This window comes from Ostrea edulis, chromosome 3 (assembly GCF_947568905.1).
Source record: "Ostrea edulis chromosome 3, xbOstEdul1.1, whole genome shotgun sequence".
NCBI lineage: Eukaryota > Metazoa > Mollusca > Bivalvia > Ostreida > Ostreidae > Ostrea > Ostrea edulis.
In genome coordinates this window covers 59,918,704-59,937,653 of record NC_079166.1, presented here as the reverse complement: position 1 = coordinate 59,937,653, position 18,950 = coordinate 59,918,704, and the positions used below count along the sequence as shown (strand labels likewise).

The following is an 18,950-nucleotide window of genomic DNA, read 5'->3' as shown; positions in this document are numbered from 1 at the left end:
CACGCAGAGATACGATCAACGCATGATTTACATGTTGGGCTATGGGATTCCGAAATAAGTCACAATTGTACAATAATTGAATAAAAGATATGCAAATACGGGGGGGGGGGGGGGGGTCTTTAGCTGTTTTATACCTAACTGTAGTAGAAACTGAAGCTCTCTGAGAAAATATCGGGGCATATCAGAGAGCTACAGATCCACCCCTTATAAAATTTTCTATATAGAGAGCACAAAAATGCGCGCGGCAGGGACCTTACATGTATATCGCTATATTCTTGCACCGCCGTCTCATAAATTGAATATTAAAAAATCCAAAGCATATTTTCCTACTATTCTTAAACATACATGAACCTTCTAACAACCATCAAATCTCACACGACCCGAAAAGTGACTGCTTTTGATTATTTTGTTCGTTGACGTAGCCATGATAGGTAGCCAGTATTTCTGATTTGGGATATTCTTTACTCCAGGGTACTTGCCGCTAGATCGATATTCTATCATTGATATCAATACTGGGTTTAGATGAAAGGTGAAGATAACAAACAGTGATCAATCTCATAACTCCTATAAGGATTTCGGCAAATACGGACCCCTGGATATACGAGAGGATCGAGGAATCAGGTTCCTGAGAGGAGTAAGTATCCCCTGTCGACCGGTCACACCCACTGTGAGCCCTATCTGCTTCTTGGGACTAAGGTGATTTTAACATTTATTTACAGCCGGTGTCATATTTTCGAATCATCCATTGCTAGATATTTTTATATAGATTGAGAACACAATGGGCGAGAAAACCCTGTTATACAAATGTACTATCTTAAGTAAGGTCGCTGTAGCTCAGTGGTAGAGCCTGTGCATCGGAGCCGGGGTCGTGAGTTCGAGCCTTAATCGTACCAAGGCCGCGTCAAACCCGAGACATAAATATAGGTGGTGATTGCTTCCTGTTTAAACGCTCGACATTTAGAAGCGAGGATGACGGGTCTTTTTACGTGATCTGAAAAGCGGAGGTCCCATGACGTTGCAGGTATTGTCACAATAAAGAACCCTCACTGTCACGGTCCTGAGCGCTAGGTATAGGTCTAAATTGACGGTAATTCACCTTCAGCTGGTGGCGTCTCCATTTGAGTGAACAATTATTGAAGATACGTAAAACAAGCATCGATTAATCAATAGCATCACTCTCCAAAACTTTCAATAACTTTATTTAAATATAAATCTTCGATTTACAGACTATACATGTGCAAAACCTTAGAGCACCATTCTGTTCATGAAACAGTTTGTCTATGTTAAGCCATTCATCTCAGTACACATCGCTCATTTTGAAAATAAAGCAAAATATTTTTCGCCATATATATACCGGTATGTCAATGATATAAAATGAATTAATGCTAAGGATTGTATGAATGTCAACAAAAAGCCACAATTTGAAGTTAAACATGCCATTCTTCGCTAAAAATTTCTATGATATTGCTACACGTATATGATAATGTTTGGTGATGTTTTAAGTACATATGACAACACCAATCTCAACTGAAATTTAACTGTCCTCCAAGCAAGCACAATCGTTTTACAATAATCCTGTTTCTTATTATGTGGAGGTGTAACCAGAATCAGAAGATCGCTCTTAAAGCGACTGATTCACGTTTTCTTTTAAAGAACAAAAACATATATTTTTCATTTTTGATGTTCAATATTGTAAATATAGATCACCATTTACTGTCGACAGCCAACTTTTGACCTTCTGAATGCAAGGATAAGAGCAATATTTTAACCTCAACTGTGTTTTGTAAACAAATACTCGAGTCTTTTTTATGTTTGAAAACAAACCAGTGAAATGTTAATTTTGTAATTCAAAGCATCTTAATTTTGCATAGTCACAAACCTAACTTTTAAATGATACATTTTAGCTAAATAAATACTTGAAATGTGTGACCGGTATATAAAATAAACTTAGATCGATATCCATTTCTTTTGAAAACTTCGTAAACAATAACATACATGTACATGTACTACAATTTTTGTTTACAAAACAAATGATAAATTCTCTATAACGAGCCTCTCTCATGATGTATAACCTTATTTGTTGTTAAACCTTTTAAGGGCCTTCGTGGCCGAGAGGTTAGAGCATCGCGCTCAACACGGCCTCTCACCTCTGTGCGTGGGTTCGAATCGCGCTCACGTCGGTAAGTGAGAACGTTTCCCAGTTTACTTTTGGTTAGTTTACCAGGTTTGTATCTGGGTTCTCTCTTCCACCAATAAAAATTGGGCGCCACCATATAACTGAAAAAGTGTTGAGTGTGGCGGAAAACATCAATCAATCAATAAACCCTTTAAACACATTAGACAATAGATTTTAAGCAATAAAATTGAAAAACAGACTTTTGGGGTAAATCATGAATCAGTCCCTTTAACACAGGATTGTACAATTGTAGTGCATTATATGAAGAAAACAATAAAATATGTACATAAACTGTATCATAATCCTTAAAAATGGTACCAGTACACAGCATAAAAAAGCATCAGTTGAATATGTAAAATTACACAACAAACACGTACTATCTATAAACAACACATACTGTCTATAAACAACGCATACTGTCTATAAACAACACATACTGTCTATAAACAACGCATACTGTCTATAAACAACGCATACTGTCTATAAACAACACATACTGTCTATAAACAACGCATACTGTCTATAAACAACACATACTGTCTGTAAACAACACACACTGTCTATAAACAACACATACTGTCTATAAACAACACACACTGTCTATAAACAACACATACTGTCTATAAACAACACATACTGTCTATAAACAACACATGTCATACAGCCTAGAAACAACGCATATTGTTACACACCTTCATTTTGTTATATATAAAACTAATACAATTTAGAACCTACATTAAAACTATTATATCAATTCTCACACTCGTGGTCTACTGACCGGTCAGCAATTTACGACCTGTTGACCAGGCAATAGTCTGTTCCATTTCTATTGGCTACGCAAGTCACGTGATTATCAATCTGCTGCTTTGTTTACGTAATGACGAGGCTCACTGATTTGACAGATGGTGAAATACAGAATTTATTAGATGTGACGAAGAATAGAAACATAAAAAAACGTAATCATTAATTATGATATTGGGTATATTTTCTTTTAAACTAATGGATACATGTACATTGATAAATTTTCGCAATCACTCTGATTTGTTAAAAGTTAAAGTCAACAAACCATTTGCGTCTAATAAAAACCTAAAAATGAAGGTGAATTACAAAACAGTTATAGACTGTGTCCTCGGACAACAGCTGTTTTGTTTGACCTTTGAACGGATCAAACAAAACAGTTCTTGTGCTCAAACCCAGTCAATATACAGTATACAACACATCATAATATTACACACCATTCAATATTATACAAACATTTTTACACCGAGAAAACCATTATCAACAGAGACGTAACCGAGGTTGGCAATCGTTTCTCGAGGGGTGAAAATATTTAATGTTACCTTCAACTAGATGCAATATTTCTTTCATCATACTTAATGATATTTAAACAACAAAGCAGAAACACTAATGTCTGTTGACATTTGAACAATTGCTACCATGTGGTGTTTTGTATATCAATGCGGATATTCGCATTTATTCGTCGTCATCTAACAATGTACGGCGCACCGTACGCGCATAAATTTGACATATGTAATGTTACCCGTTGCTAGATAATAGCAACCCTGGTGCGCGCGTTTTCTATTCTCAAAGGGAAATATTATGCTTTTTAAAATACTTCTCGACCAATCATATTCCAGTATTTTACATGAAAATATAATAAATCACATTATCAACTGTTCAAGGGTGGCACTAATTGTAAGCATTCTCTCTCAGTCTTCAGGTTGGTGAGACGCTTTATCAGATCCCGTTTCTACAGAATGGAAAGTATCATCTCTATCCCTTGTTTGTTCTACAGAATGGAACGTATAATTTATATCCCTTATTTCATCATTAGTTTCTGTAGAGGCCATTGCCATATGTGTATCATCATTTCCTTGACGTGTCGTGTCGATTTCTTCTGAATTCAAAGGACTGTATACATGCCCATTTCGCCGTCTCCTTTCATTGCAAAACTCACAGACTGTTCTGTACATTGCCTGAAATTTCCCCCGATAATCAAATGCCTTGCAACGTGAAATGATGCTAAACTTATACATGATCATAGTAAAGATCAGACAGGAAAGCGTGACTGTCAACAGTGCAATAGCGAACACGAACAAAAAGTCTTGCACAATACAATTCAAACGAAAACTACTCCAATTTTTAACTGTAAATAGCTCTTTGAGGTTCCGATACTTTACACTTAAAACTTCACATTTCATTTCATCCAAATCTGCAATTTTGCTTCTAATTTTCCATAATGTCATAAACCCATGTTTTGAAGCGCAATAACAGTCAAGCCTGTCTGTTCCGAGGTATAGTGTTGACACGCGTAGAGTCAGCAGAGGCTCATAAACATTTCCATGACGGTTTTCATCGTAACACTGTCTCAAATAAAGTTGATGGATATTGTCCACAATGCCAAGTGCCTTCGGAATACTTGTATCTGTACCTAAATTGTTTCTATCCAATTTAATTGTCATGTTTAAATCTTTCTGGGATGCAAAGAAATCGAGTGGAAGATTCCAAATATTGTTATATGATAGGTCAACATATTTCAAGCTCTTTAGGCCATGTAATATTTTTTTCCTGACTTCATATTCATTAAATATAACACCACTGGCAATGGCTGTTAATGATTTGAGAGACACCAACTTTTGTAATGATAACGTATGCACATATGTTATAGTGTGCGAAGCGTCCATCTCTCTTAACAATGGAAAATCGAGGTCAACAGAGACTCTATTATAATTATCTGATACACCAAACGTTGTCCCAGAGATATTCAAAAATATTAAATTTTTAGCGTAGATGTATATATTTTGCAGGTTTATAAAAAATTTGTTAGCAATCGAAATATCAAAATACTTCAGAGTTTTGGGGAGAATGACTTTGAATGGAGCGAATTGCTTTAATCTTGTTCCACGGCGGCTTTTATACTCGTCCGAATAAGAGCGATCCCAGGTTTTACTGACTGACGACCGTGCATTCTGACAACATATTTTAATCACTTGAATGTTTGGTGTAAACAATATCAGACCCAACCACACCCGCTGGTTCGATGTGAATTGAATCTGGTTTGAAGACAAATCTACCACTTCTAAGCAACTTTGAAGCTTCCCTAAAGGAAGTTGAAATTCTACCAGTGATATGTCATTATTTCGCAAAATGAGTTCCTTTATGCATACATTTCTGAAGTATTCAACATCAAAGTCGTCAATGATGACGTCATTCATTTTGTTCAGTTCATGGTTATCGGAAGAATGAAAATAATCCAACTGTTTGTCTTGTAGGCATTTCAAAGTACGCAGTACACGTTTAACACCGCAGCTCATACCAAAAGAAACAGACAAGCCCTTAAGGAATGGGAAAGAGCAAAACAGGTCATCAGGAAGACCTTTGCAGAAATTGTCTATTTCGTTATAAACGTTCAGGTCCAAGTAATGTATAGGCGAGTTACGGAGACCTTGAAATGAAATATTGGTCAGAGTGATTAACCCTTGCGGTTCGAAATATATGCTACCAAGAGTTTTTAACTTCAAGAAATTGTCATCGAATTGGAATCCAGGAAATATATCAATTGTCAAGTTTACGAGCGATTCTAGTTTTGATATTTCGACTGCTGGATAGGATTGGAATGAATTATCATTGATATACAGCGTTTCTAGAAGACTGAGGTTATTAAAAGCTCCTACGTGTATGGATTTGGTTTCAAGAGAACACCCTGAAACATCAAGCAGTAACATTGTGGAAACCCTTCTAAAGGTATTCGCTTCGAGTGAGACAATGCCATTTTTATTTAAAAACAAGAATTTTATGTCAGCTGTGAGGTTTGAAAATGTTTCCTCTCGTATCGTTTTAAAATCATTGTGAGATAAATCCACTGCTATTACGCCCGGTCTGTGCTGTGCGGGGATATCCGGAATATAATCGATGTGTTGATGACTACAGTTCCAAAGAAATCCATCGTGATTCAAGTTGCTCCTAAATGGAGTTAGTTTACATGCAAACACTCCTCCGTACATACCTGTGAACATAATCATTTTGATTAATATAAAAGAAATATGAAAAATAAATTAAATGGGCATAGTGTAACGAAATTGGCATTCTACTCTTCAGCATTTACTTAAAGCATTAGATTATAGAATTCCATTATCAAAAACTTAAACATTCCGAGCATGTAAGCACCATGATACACCAACTGAAAGTGGACTTTGGGTAAATATTCTAAGAGTGGGCAGAATCTGTACTAAATATAATTTACAAACAAAAGACGCATGGGCCTCATCGCTCACACGAATCGCCTGGCCCTGTTGCTGTTTTGCTACTGTGTTTCTAAAAGATTGGTTTTAAAACAATCTTTATTCTAATGAAAAAATGACCACATAGTGTGATTCCAACCTAACCCCATAGGGTCACGACATGACCATGATGCAAGGTCACAAGGTACAAAGAATTCATGGTATGAGATGTAGGGTTTTTTGATTAGGTATCTACAGACAACACATAAAACCCATGTCATATGATCAGATGATATTGGCTAAGTCAACCTTTCTTAAAAGTCAGCCAACATCCAAGATCACAGTTACCTTAACAAGAGACCCCAACCTACCCCCGTGGTCATTTGAATGTGCACTTTGTCAGGAAGCTTGCACGTAAATTTGAAATCTTCTGGTCCAGTGGTTCTTTGAAGGAAGATTTTTAAAGATTTCCCTAGATATATAGACTTGGTAAACTCTGATCCCATATTGTGCCCCCCTCCCCCTATCCTAGATGCCATGGATTAAACAAACTTGAATCTGTACTATATCTGGGATATGCCATGTAAATTTGAACTTGTCTGGCACAATGGGTCTTAAGAAGATTTTTTCCTACTTATTAACATATAAAAGTGTAATTCCTTATTGCCGCCCCCTCCCTATCCCCCCGGGGGGGATGCGGGTGGGTGGGGGGCATGATTTTAACAAACATGAATTAGCATTATGTCGGGAAGCTTCCATGCAGATTTGAACTTTCCTGCCAAGTGGTTCTTGAGAAGATTTTAAAGAGTTTTCCCATATATTAGCGTGTAAAAGGAATTTGATTCCCTATTGTGGCCCCACCCTACTCCCGAGGGCCATCATGTTTAGCAAACATGAAAATGCACTATATCAGGATGTTCCCATGCATATTTGAACTTTTCTGGCCGGTACTTCTTGAAAAGATGTCTCCTATATATTCGCATGGAAAACTTTGATTCGCTATTGTGGCCCAAGCCTAACTCCTAGGTCCATGATGTTCACAAACGTTGATCTGCATTATGTCAGGAAATACACAGCTAAGTCAGGACCTTTATGACCTAGTGGTTCCTGAAAAAAGTTTTTAAATGGTCCCACCCCATTCCTGCATTTTTGTGATTATCTCCCCTTTGAAGGATATATGACCCTTCATTTGGGAAAACTCCTTTTACTCAAGGATAATTTTTACTAAGTTTGATAGAACTTGGCCTGCTGGTGCTGGAAAAGCATTTTTTTTTAAAAATTTGTCAGTGTATTATCGCTATTTCGTTATAATCTCCCCTTGGAGGAAGGCGATGCTCCTCATTTGAACAAACCCCATCACCCAAGGATATTTTGTGTCAGGTTTGGTTGAAATTGACCAAGTAGTTAGGGAGAAGATGGAAATGAGAAATATTTACAACGATAACGACGTCAACGACAGAAAATAGAAAGTTTTTATTATCAGAAAAGCTCTCTTGAGCCTTCGGTTCAGGTGAGCTAAATAGGTTCTGCAGATATTGCCTTGGTTAGAATCATAACGTCAAATACTTTGTTACCAACAGAAATATCTTGTCACAAGGAATGCACACATAAAATACAAGAGCTCTAGCGCTCACCATTAAAACATACGAGCAAGGTTCAAATTTCAAACAGACTGAACAAAAATAATACCCCCTCCATCGTATTCACGGACGCATAATGATAACTTGAATCCACAGAACATAGAAACATTCGCATTTTGCTATGACTTAGTGTGGTGCTGCTAATCTTGAAAATACTTTTTTTTTTATTAATTTCCTGCATATTTCCTTTTGTGCAAAATCCAACCAAGAATAAGTTAGTTAACACCAATAGTATTGTCAATTTTATAATAACAGACATACTGGTGTAAAATTTTCACACAAAATACAGATCACTAAGTAACACAGTGAATTTTTAAATCCCTTTAAGATGCTTCCATGGATATTCATTATCTTTCTCTGTTAAGGTGGGTCCTTAGTCCTGGATTTTTGGGGTTTAGGTAGCATTTTTTTGTTTGGAATCAATAAATTAACATTCAGAGTAATGAAAAAAGGCAAAACAGTTAGGGGTTTCCATATTAATTTTCATTACATACCCCACTAAAGTCATATACCCCGATGTAGATTTTTATAAAATTCATTGGAAACAGTTATTTGTTGGGTTTTTTTTATATAAAAACAACAAAATATTTTTTGAATTGCATTTATTTATCGAGAAACATGTCAATAACTAAAACACATGTCATTTTCAATATGTTCATCAAGTTTTAGAATAATATGTGCAAAATTATTGAATTAGCGTTATTCCCCAAAATGTTAAAAAACAAACAAATATGGACGCATTTTCCTTATAGCATGGTTTACATATCATTTTTTCTGTTTATATTAGTAGAGTTACATCTGTTATAGTTATTCATGAGAAAAAATCCATACCTTTCCTTAATAATTTCAAATCTATAGCTTCCAGATTATGTATACCCCCATCAAAAACTGAAGTCTGGCACTATACAGCTGAGCTATTTAAAATCACTCGGGATTAAAACTTTATGTAATTTCATGAAAAGACACATATAATGATTCCTTATCACCTTGGTAAAATGTTTGTCAAAAATAAAGGAAATCTATCGCATTATGGACTTGATAAATAATTGTTCTTGGATTTAATATTTTGAAACATATAACTGACTATTCAAATATAACTAAGAATTTTGAAATATTTTATGGCTAACAAGATTTTTTACAATAACTATTGAAAAAGATTACAACAAAATTTATGTTCCTATCATTAAATCATTGACTTTGCAAAATCCTATGACGTCACAGGAGTGTGGAACTACGTTAATTAGTATTGGCATGGTAATGGTCACTCCATTAATTCCAGTAGTTGATGATTTTATGAGCTAAATGGACTGTGTATAATGCATCCTGAATGACCGTCTGTAATTTCCAAGATTTTTTTTTTCATTTTTGTAACATATCACTGTGTGTCCTTGTTGAACATTTCTATTGTTCATCTTATTTATAGATACCAATACCCAGCAATACCATGCAGTGCTAGTTCTCTCACAGAATGGAGGAAAGCATCTTTCATCAAAGCTCATATGTCAGCATCAAAGGGTAAGTGTCAAATCCTTTAAATGTCATACTTTAATTAACTGTTTAGTAGGGAAGGCACAATTTTTGCAAAGTAATCCGAAGTGTTAGCAATATTAAAATGTCTGATCAGGAGATTTTAAATATTATGGAATGTTCCGATGAATTTTGCAATTTGAGTAGTGATAGTAATCCAGGTAGTAATGTATCAGAAGATCAGGACTCTTTGCCTTCTTTGGTCTACCCACGAAAAAGATCAAAACCCATATCCGATGAAGAAAATGAAGACGATGATGAAGATTTGTTTTCCTGGAAACGTGCAAAGCAGAGTATGCATGTAGCTCATGACAAATGCAGCAATGAAAACAGCCATGGAAATAAAGAAAATCAACTGCTAGAGTCTGCTGTAAAAGAAAGTGAAGACTTCCTTGAATCAGCCAATTCTTCTCCTGCTATAGACCCTTTCAATTTCAGCAGTGATGAAGATGAAGAGGAAAGTAAGCTAGAGGATGATGATGAAGAGAATGGCCTAGAGATAGGAGGGAAAAGGAGGGAGGAAAAGGCACAAGAAGAGGAGGAGGGACTGGAAGAAGAAGATGATTATAATCCGTATGTTTCTGAAAATCAATCATCAGAAGAAGAAGAAAAAGAAGAAGATGATGAGGAAGAAGATGAGGATGAAGACTGTTTAAATCTTTTATGTGTTTCAAAACTTTTTTAAGAAAAAAATTAAGAAATATGGAATTTCACAAAGGATGGCAGCAAAACACATCCTAAAGTGTTCACAGTCAAACTTGAGTGATCTGTTTTCAAAAGCATGTAATAAATCAGCTAAAGACCTCACCCACAGAGGAAAACATCTGTACAGGGAAATGCAGAAATGGTTGTCCTCTGAGGAAAAGCAGAAAGAAACCAAGAAAAAATGCTCACAACAACGAGGTAAGAAGCTTGATTTATACCAGGGTTTATAACATCCATGCACTAAATCTACCATTTTTAGCAGTATGAAGTTCATAAATCCATTTATTTCAATTTCTCGCAGTGATTACTGACTGTCACACTATTGTGGTTTAAATCATAATCGAAGATATTTGCTCGAGTTATAAATTTAAAAAGTACCATTTATACAACAGTTTTTATTTATCATTTCAGCTTATGGGGCTCGGAAATCAAATGCTCTGCCAAAGGGAAAAGGACAGACAGAAAAATTTTCTCCCGTCCAACTTGATGATTTGATAAAACTCTACAAGAAAGACCATGTGGGGAAAAACAGCAACTTATTGCAGAGACATTAAATTTAGAAATAAAACAAATAAGAACTTGGTTTAACAACCAAAGAGCTAGGAATTTCCCAGCTGGGTGGGAAAAGTCATTAGACTCTATCCCAGATGATTTGGATTCCTTTGTGAATAATTACTGATTTTTTAAATTACTTTGATTTATTATGGAGAAAGAAAACACATATTAATTTGATTACATATAAAAGATATGCATATTAGATAAACTTGTTTAACTGATATTTCCAAAATATAAGTTCATAAACAAATCAAAGAATATTTTTCTGACTTTGGGCTTTTCTTATTTTAAATAATATTCCCATTTTTTTTAAATTCATTAGCATTATAATAGCAAATGTATTAGCTAGCTTTCATGTATTTTTACTTAGCATCAGTCAATTTCTGGTGACTTTCAGCAAGCTTTGCAACATTAGAATTATTTGCAACAGCTGATTTATTGTGGCAATTCATGCATATAAATTTGATGTACTTAAAGTCATGGAAAAATATATAAGTTAAATGTTATTGTTTATTTATATTACATACTTTCCTTCAAATCAGTTATCTACTGATATCAGATAGGTACCATGGAGATATGAAGTCATAAACAGGAAATAGAGGCTTCTTCTCTAGTTTTCTGTTACAGGTTGATGTAAAATGAATAAATCTGGATAAATGTGTTCTCTTGTTTAGTTGTCATTAATTGATTTATGGGGGTATCTATTAGAATGTGTTTCAAACAGCTAAGATAAAGGTCACTCTACAATTGGGATTTGCCATGGATGAAACAAGCATCAAAGTTAAGATTGTGATTCCATCCGTTATTAAAGGTAGACATGCTAGTACATTAAGAACAAGCATGGACTACATGAGGGTACTTCCAGAACCCAACAACCCATATGATCTACATGCTTTCAAGGTTGTAAATCACCATGGAAATAATGAAAATATATATGGAAGAGTGCCACAAACTATCAAGGAGATATTTTCTCAAATGGATGGGTGCGCACATGTAAAGAAATTTCAGTATGAAATTATTTGGTATGTATAAGTGACCCGATATAAATAATTGGATATATTAATTTAAACAGTATTGTATTATGATCATACAATCGCATGGTAGGAACTGCCTATATAAGTCCTACAGAATTTGAATATCTGATTATGATATGTAGATATACTCAACATCAATTGGTGAAAGACGCTGGACTTCTGGAAATCTTCAGTAAATTTCTTAAATGTCCAGTAAAATTCAGAACCTGATCTGAGAAAAAACATTTAGAAAAACATGGTCCAAGGTCAGAGGTTAAAGAACTTGGAACCTTAGAAAAAAAGTGTTCAGTAATTTTAGAACTCTGCTTTAAAATGAAGAGACATCAAACTGAACAAAATGTAAATTCAATGTTGACTTTTTTTAAATATTGCCACATGGGGTCTGTGTGTTTATAGATAAATTTAAAATCTTGTTAAGTTTCAATTAATTATCATATTCAAAATACATTGTTCTTACTCGAATGTACATGTATTTAAGTGAAATAAATGATGGTTAAGGATTGTTAAAACTTATACATGCTACATTTTAATTAAAACTTTTATTATCATTATAATTTTTTTTTTTAGTAAACCATCTGTCTTGGAGGACATCCCTTGTCCAGGTGGTAGGTGGAGCAAAGGGGGAGGTCTGGAACAGCCATGTTGCTACTCTGTGAAGGGGACTTCTGCTGCTCTGGACTATTTAGTCAACATATTAAGAGAGCAACATGTTCCATACAAGGTACACTGTCACAACTTGTCGCTGCTTTATATTTTGAATTTTTCACTCACTAATTATATAAATTACCTAAGGTTTCCAATTTTTTAATTGTTCTAATAACCATGTTAAAAATAGAATATTTTGTATTGTTATGGTTTTCACATTTTTTTTCAGATGGAAGCTCTTTGACCTTGATGACCAACTGTGATAAAGTTTCTGTGCACTTTTTAAGAATAAATTCCAGTTTATAATAAAGGAAATATATTCTTTTTTATTTGAATGGGGAATTGTGAAAGAAATGGAAAACTATTGGACATGTTCGAGATCTGTATTCATGGTCTTGTACATGTATCACCCATCTAAAATTTCAAATAGCCCAAGTTTTGACACATGGGTTTTTGTGGATTCTGTTCAATGTGGTACTCAGAGTGAGAATGGTGAATATAGGGTTTGAATCTTCAATATAGAGGGCGAAGCATGCAACACATATACAAATGTGCATCTTTGGTCCAAGTTAATCAAAATTTGTTTTCAAGATACATATACATGTATATAACAAAATTGTAAACAGCATTTTACTGGAAGTATTATAGTACCCATGATATCTTTATGGAATTGTAACAGCTTTGTTACAACAAACAGTAATCGATTGAAAGTAATTGATCACTTATCGATCAGTAATCGATCAAACTCTCCAAAGAGTTTGATCGATTAGTGATCGATTAGTATATGTAATCAATCGACAAGTGTTCGATTACTATCGATTAGTGATCGATTACTGATCTGATCGATTAGTCATGTCTGGCAAACTTTGATGTATCACGGCTCAACTTTAGCTCTGGGACCCCCTGGATTGAACAAACTTGAATTTGTTATACCGGAAGATCCTTGCTAAATCGTGGTCATAATGTTATTAGGAAGACAATTTTCAATTATGTTTCCCTATATATTCTCATAAAAAAATTGGTCCCATATTGTGGTCCCATCCTCTCCCAGGGGTCATAATTTGAACAAGTCTCAATCTGCAATATCTGAGGACGCTTGCATATTAATATTGAGAAGGAGATTTTCCCTATATATCCTCATGTAAACTTTGATATCCTATAATGGTTCCATCCTACCCCCGGGGACCACAAATTTAATATACCTTTGAATGTTCGAATCCTTATACCGAGCGAAGCTCTGACGGGCCGAAGGCAAAGCTCTAAAGGTAACACGTATGTATAAGAAAAAATGAAGAAATCAGTCAAGCAATAGAGATAATCTCTACATACTTTCACTGAGAATTTCGTGATCCATATGGGCGCCGCAATATTATTTTGTTCTTTAGTTGCTTCTACAGTTATTCGTGTTTTAATCTTGGATGGCAAAAATACAAAACAGACGTGTAATTTGTAATTCAAACACTCAGTTTGTTAACAATGAATGGTATATATTATTATCGTTACAGTTTTTAGCCAATCATCAACTAGAAAAATAGTAATACGACTAAATAGATGAACGACTTCATAATTTTCCTTATATTTTGACAAAACTGAGCAAGTCTAAGAGTAAATAATATGTTGGAATAGTAAAATACAATCCACACAAGGCGTTAACTTACCAATGTCTATATGTAGGTAGACATAAACAATGCGCGTTGATTGTTATAGAGACACTACGTTTAACTTTATGCGTAAGTTTATTATTGAGTGTACTTCTACATTATTTTTATGTCCCCGAGATAAAAGATCAGGGGGGGGGGGGGTATTGTATACAATTTGTCCTGTCTGTCATTCTGTAATTCTGTCATCCTGTCTGAAACTTTAACCTTGCTAATAACTTTTGAACGGTAAGTGCTAAAGCTTTGATATCTTACTTGAGTATTCCTTGTGACGAGACCTTTCCATGGGTACTAAACCTTTTGACCTTGACATTTAACCTACTTTTAAAAAAAATGACATTGGTCATAATTTCTAAATGGTAAATATCAAAAGCTTTCATATTGCAAATGAGCATTTCGTATGACAAGATTTTTCTATTGGTACTAAGCTATTTGTCTTTGTGACCTTGGCCATCTTCGGAACTGACCATTATCGGGGGCATTTGTGTTTCACAAACATTTCCTGGTTGTTGTTTTTTTAATAAGTCTCAATCCCAGAAGCATTGGTGCAAATCTACATAAAATTAACTCCAATCAATACTTTCAGTACTTCGATTTGGAACAAAGGCAGCTGCGTTTTGCATCCGGAACACCTCCTTTCACCGAAAAACACGGTAAAGACCCGAGGTGTTCCGGATGCTGCGTCTTGAATAAAATATGGATCGCGAAGTTATTTACGTTATTCAAAACACTTGTTAAACATCCCTCTGATACTACACACAAAAAATATCTGATTCAGAAGATGTCTCATATTACACGTCTAACTGCTATCCATAAAATGAATAACTCGGTCGTGAAAAATATGTCACACGATATATATATATATACATTCGCTGCAAAAGAAAATATGCATTGTGCATGTCGGATATCGATTCATTCAGTGATATCAGACCGATGAAGTTGTTTACCCTATTTGTTCACTGTATCAAACACGGTCAAAGATGCCATGTTGTTATGATACTTCATTTACATATATACTCCGATAACACACATTCCTCGTTGTAATTCAGGGATACAAACTACAAAAATATACTTACATATATGTAAAATCCATGTGGAGATATTCTGCATGATAAAACGGATTGCCTTTGTTGGCGACATTCTTATTGTACGGCGTAGATTTTCTTATTTCTACGGCGCGCCGTTTTTGTACAGTCACTGTAGATTTTTAAGCACCGTCTGCTGGGCTATGTGTGTAATAGAAGGAAAGAGGAATACTACAAAAATCCTTTTGTCTCGAAATAGAAATACTCTCTGCCAATGGATAAAATGTGTCTCGGGTGTCATAGAGAGATTACACACCTATGGTGTGACCTTGTATGTATAAGAAAATACGAAAGCTCCACTTTTGAAGAAAAAGTTGAAAATGTTTATCGATGATTTCCTTCACTACATTGTTTAGTCCTTTTAATTCATTTGAATTATTTTAACAACTTTGTTCCCCTCTATCGGGGTCCTTGGTTAAAATCTAGAAACAAACACGTAGGAATACGTCGTGTGAAAAAAAGATAATCTGTTGTTAAACGTTTGTGAAATCAATTTACTAGGCAAGCATTCTCATATACATATTCAATTCTAATTATGCAATTGATATGATAACGGACATATACCGATTTTCGGTGTCTTCAATACAGACACAGTTCATACGCTGGCTCTTTCAGCAGTTCATGCACAGGCCTCAGTCATAAAATTACGCTATCCGAATTGTACATACATTGATATATATTTTGTTTGTTTATTGTTTTACATCCCATTCAATATTTTTTTCCTACTAAGCAGCTTTCATTGAAGTTCCATAAACTTTGACATGTGTACATGTACATGATATTTAATCATGACCGTGGTAGTGAAGGTTCGGTGAATTGTATACTGTAAAGTTGTAAACGTGGTTATTTACAATGGGGATTAAATACGCATTTTTCCAATTTCAACATTACGCGTGGGGGATTGATTGATTGCATCTTGATTAACGTCCCTTTCGAGAATTTTTTTTTTACTCATATGAAGACGTCACCTAATTTAGGCCTTTAGCGTGCCACACCTACTGTGACACGGGACATCCGTTTTTAAGGTCATTTCCGAGGATCCGTAACATTCACACCTGATGCTGAGTGTTTGGCGATGGAAATGTCACTACCTGTTTTAACGACTTCGGTCTGTCGCGGCTGGGATTCGAACCCTGCGAACGCTCTACATCCAGACCACCACGGCGCGGTTACTAATTAAAATACAATATATATCATATCAATTATTTATAAGTATACGCGTGGTGAATTTTACGCACTTATTACGTGACCACGGAATTCGTGTAAATTTGTCACACGCGTAAATAACCACTTTTACAGTAACAGTCTCCCGTCACACAATTTTGTCTTGCATGTTTATGTTGTATCCTAAACACATTTGACTTTCAACTTTAATATGCCGGGTTCGTGGCGACATACTAGTCATGTGCTATACAACTTAAATTTGGCGTGGTACAGGGCTCGAAAATCTGACCACTAGCTACATGTATAGTAGACTGTCGTTTTGGCTCATTGCATGTAGTTATCTGCAATATATATATATCATTTCAGACTTATAGCGCATGGTGTCGATATCAACTACAGACATATATGTCACATTATACATAGAATCCTTGGTCAAAAGTTAGTCGCTAAAGAATATTGTCCCTAAATATCGTTATGTGCACTACTGTCACTGTACCTCTGTCAACGCTCAATTAACAGAAATATTGTGAAAGTTTTTATATAATTTTATCCAACATTTTTTGTTTTGAACTAGATATTCAGTCATATTATGAAATGCTTTTGGTGCAGTTATGATGCAGTTAAATTTATGCTTACTGTAAAGTGTTTACAATCGCTGTTTTCTGATCCTAAATTTGGAACCACTTCGTATTATGCGTATGGATGTAGGGCATTCACGTGGTGTATATTTAATATAAACAGTGGAATCAAAAGTATGAAAGGCTGTAAAATAATACGATAAAACTTGTGAAATAAAAGTCAAACAGCTAACTGGTAAAAACGTACTTTAAAAAGTACCAGTTTGCTATGAGAAGAGCTTGACGTATCACCTAATGCCAGAGCATAATTTTGAAGGGAAAGGAAACGAGAATGACCGTTTATATCATGTGATTATATTGTCATGTGATTCCAAGCGTTGGCAGAGATGAAAGTGAAACTTGCGTAACGCGCCCTCTGGCGAGAGAGTGCCTAGATATTCCATACAATTTGTGTATATTTATGTATATAATAACATGTATGTATCAAGTGGAAGGTCCTGAGAAAGAATAGTGCGTGTACTAATCATGTCACCTTATTGAAATATATTGATAAATGAAGTATTATTATCATATTATAATCATTATTATTACCAAACAAAGCCATAATTTAAAAAAAAAGTTCTCCCGAACACATGTGTAGTCAAATTTTGATGAAATAAACTGCATGGATCTCAGAAATATCCATAATATAATCAAATAATGATAAAGCTCTATAATAGTCTATTGTTGAGAGATGGGAATTTTAACATCAGCAGAGGTGGAAAAGTGGGGGATTCTACGTCAGTTTTTACCGTAACGCCGTACCATAGCGCCCACTGAAGCGGGCAGCGCAGGAAATGGCGTGTCATACATAAGATTGGAGGAAAATGATCAAAATTTACGAGAAGTGATGATTACGTGAATGTTAATTAAAAACTGGTTGTCATAGTTATTTTATTCAGAAAACACAATACCGTTTTATGCACACATGATGTTAAAAACCCAATTTCATTGAAACTATATACAAGTTCAGGCTACGGAAAAATGTTTTGCTTTTAACTTGAACCAAATGTTTTAAAATGCATTAGCACATCAGTCATGCGAAGCATGTACAGATATAAACATGTCGTAATCGACTGTGTGCACAATACATCTAGACATTTTAATCTGCATTGCACCAAGATAACTTGTAGGAATGATTTACTTGGTGTTGTCTCCCAAGATAGGTACACAATTGATTTTTATTTCATATAATTTTACCATACACACATACATGTAATGAATAAGTGGTAATGCGAAAGCAGGAAGTAAATATGTACATGTAGATGTATGCGTTCATCGGTTCAACCACGATGTTGAGCTTTGCTTGCTATCTAACTATTGTATTAAAGTATCAGTGAACACAGCCTAGAACAGGCTAAGTCTTGACATGCATAGTTTGCGAAATAAAATATGTTTTATTGTTTTAAGAACTAAGCGAGTGTCACAATTTGATACAAAATTCCCATTTAGAAGTCAATATTTACTCGCAAGATTTAATCACTTATTTATATTGTACACCCGAGAAAAGGAATTTACTTTGCCTCATATTACATGCAACATATATAGGAGAACCTGAATGCAATGCTATTAGTGAAAATATATTTTATTCATTGTTTTTGCATGTCTAGTAAAATCAACATGCAACATTTTTAATGCAAATATTTCATTAAGAACGAGGCTGATTAGCGGTAACAATGTACACCAGAGTTTTTATTTTATTTCATTTCATTTTATTCAGGTATAAAATATTACAGAATGTCATGATTGTAAATTTGATATAACAAATTGAAACCTGGCATAATCTATAGCACTATGCAGTTATAATAGTTAACGAATAAGTGATAAATGATGATATCTTAACCTTAGGATAACCCTTAAAAGCTTAAATTGGCTTATTTCCAATGGGGTCCTTATATTCATACAATACATCTAAGTTGTAAAC

General features: G+C 34.7%; 1 protein-coding gene across 1 annotated transcript; it reads right to left on the bottom strand.

Moving 5' to 3' along the window:
• Positions 1 to 1,183: 1,183 nt before the first annotated feature.
• LOC125675707 (toll-like receptor 4) lies at positions 1,184 to 15,370 on the bottom strand. Its single transcript, XM_048913490.2, has 2 exons — positions 15,237 to 15,370; positions 1,184 to 6,182 (listed from the first exon to the last, which is right to left on the bottom strand). The coding sequence occupies exons 1-2, from the start codon at positions 15,298 to 15,300 to the stop codon at positions 3,886 to 3,888; spliced, it is 2,361 nt and encodes a 786-aa protein (XP_048769447.2). The 5' UTR covers positions 15,301 to 15,370; the 3' UTR covers positions 1,184 to 3,885.
• Positions 15,371 to 18,950: the final 3,580 nt, after the last annotated feature.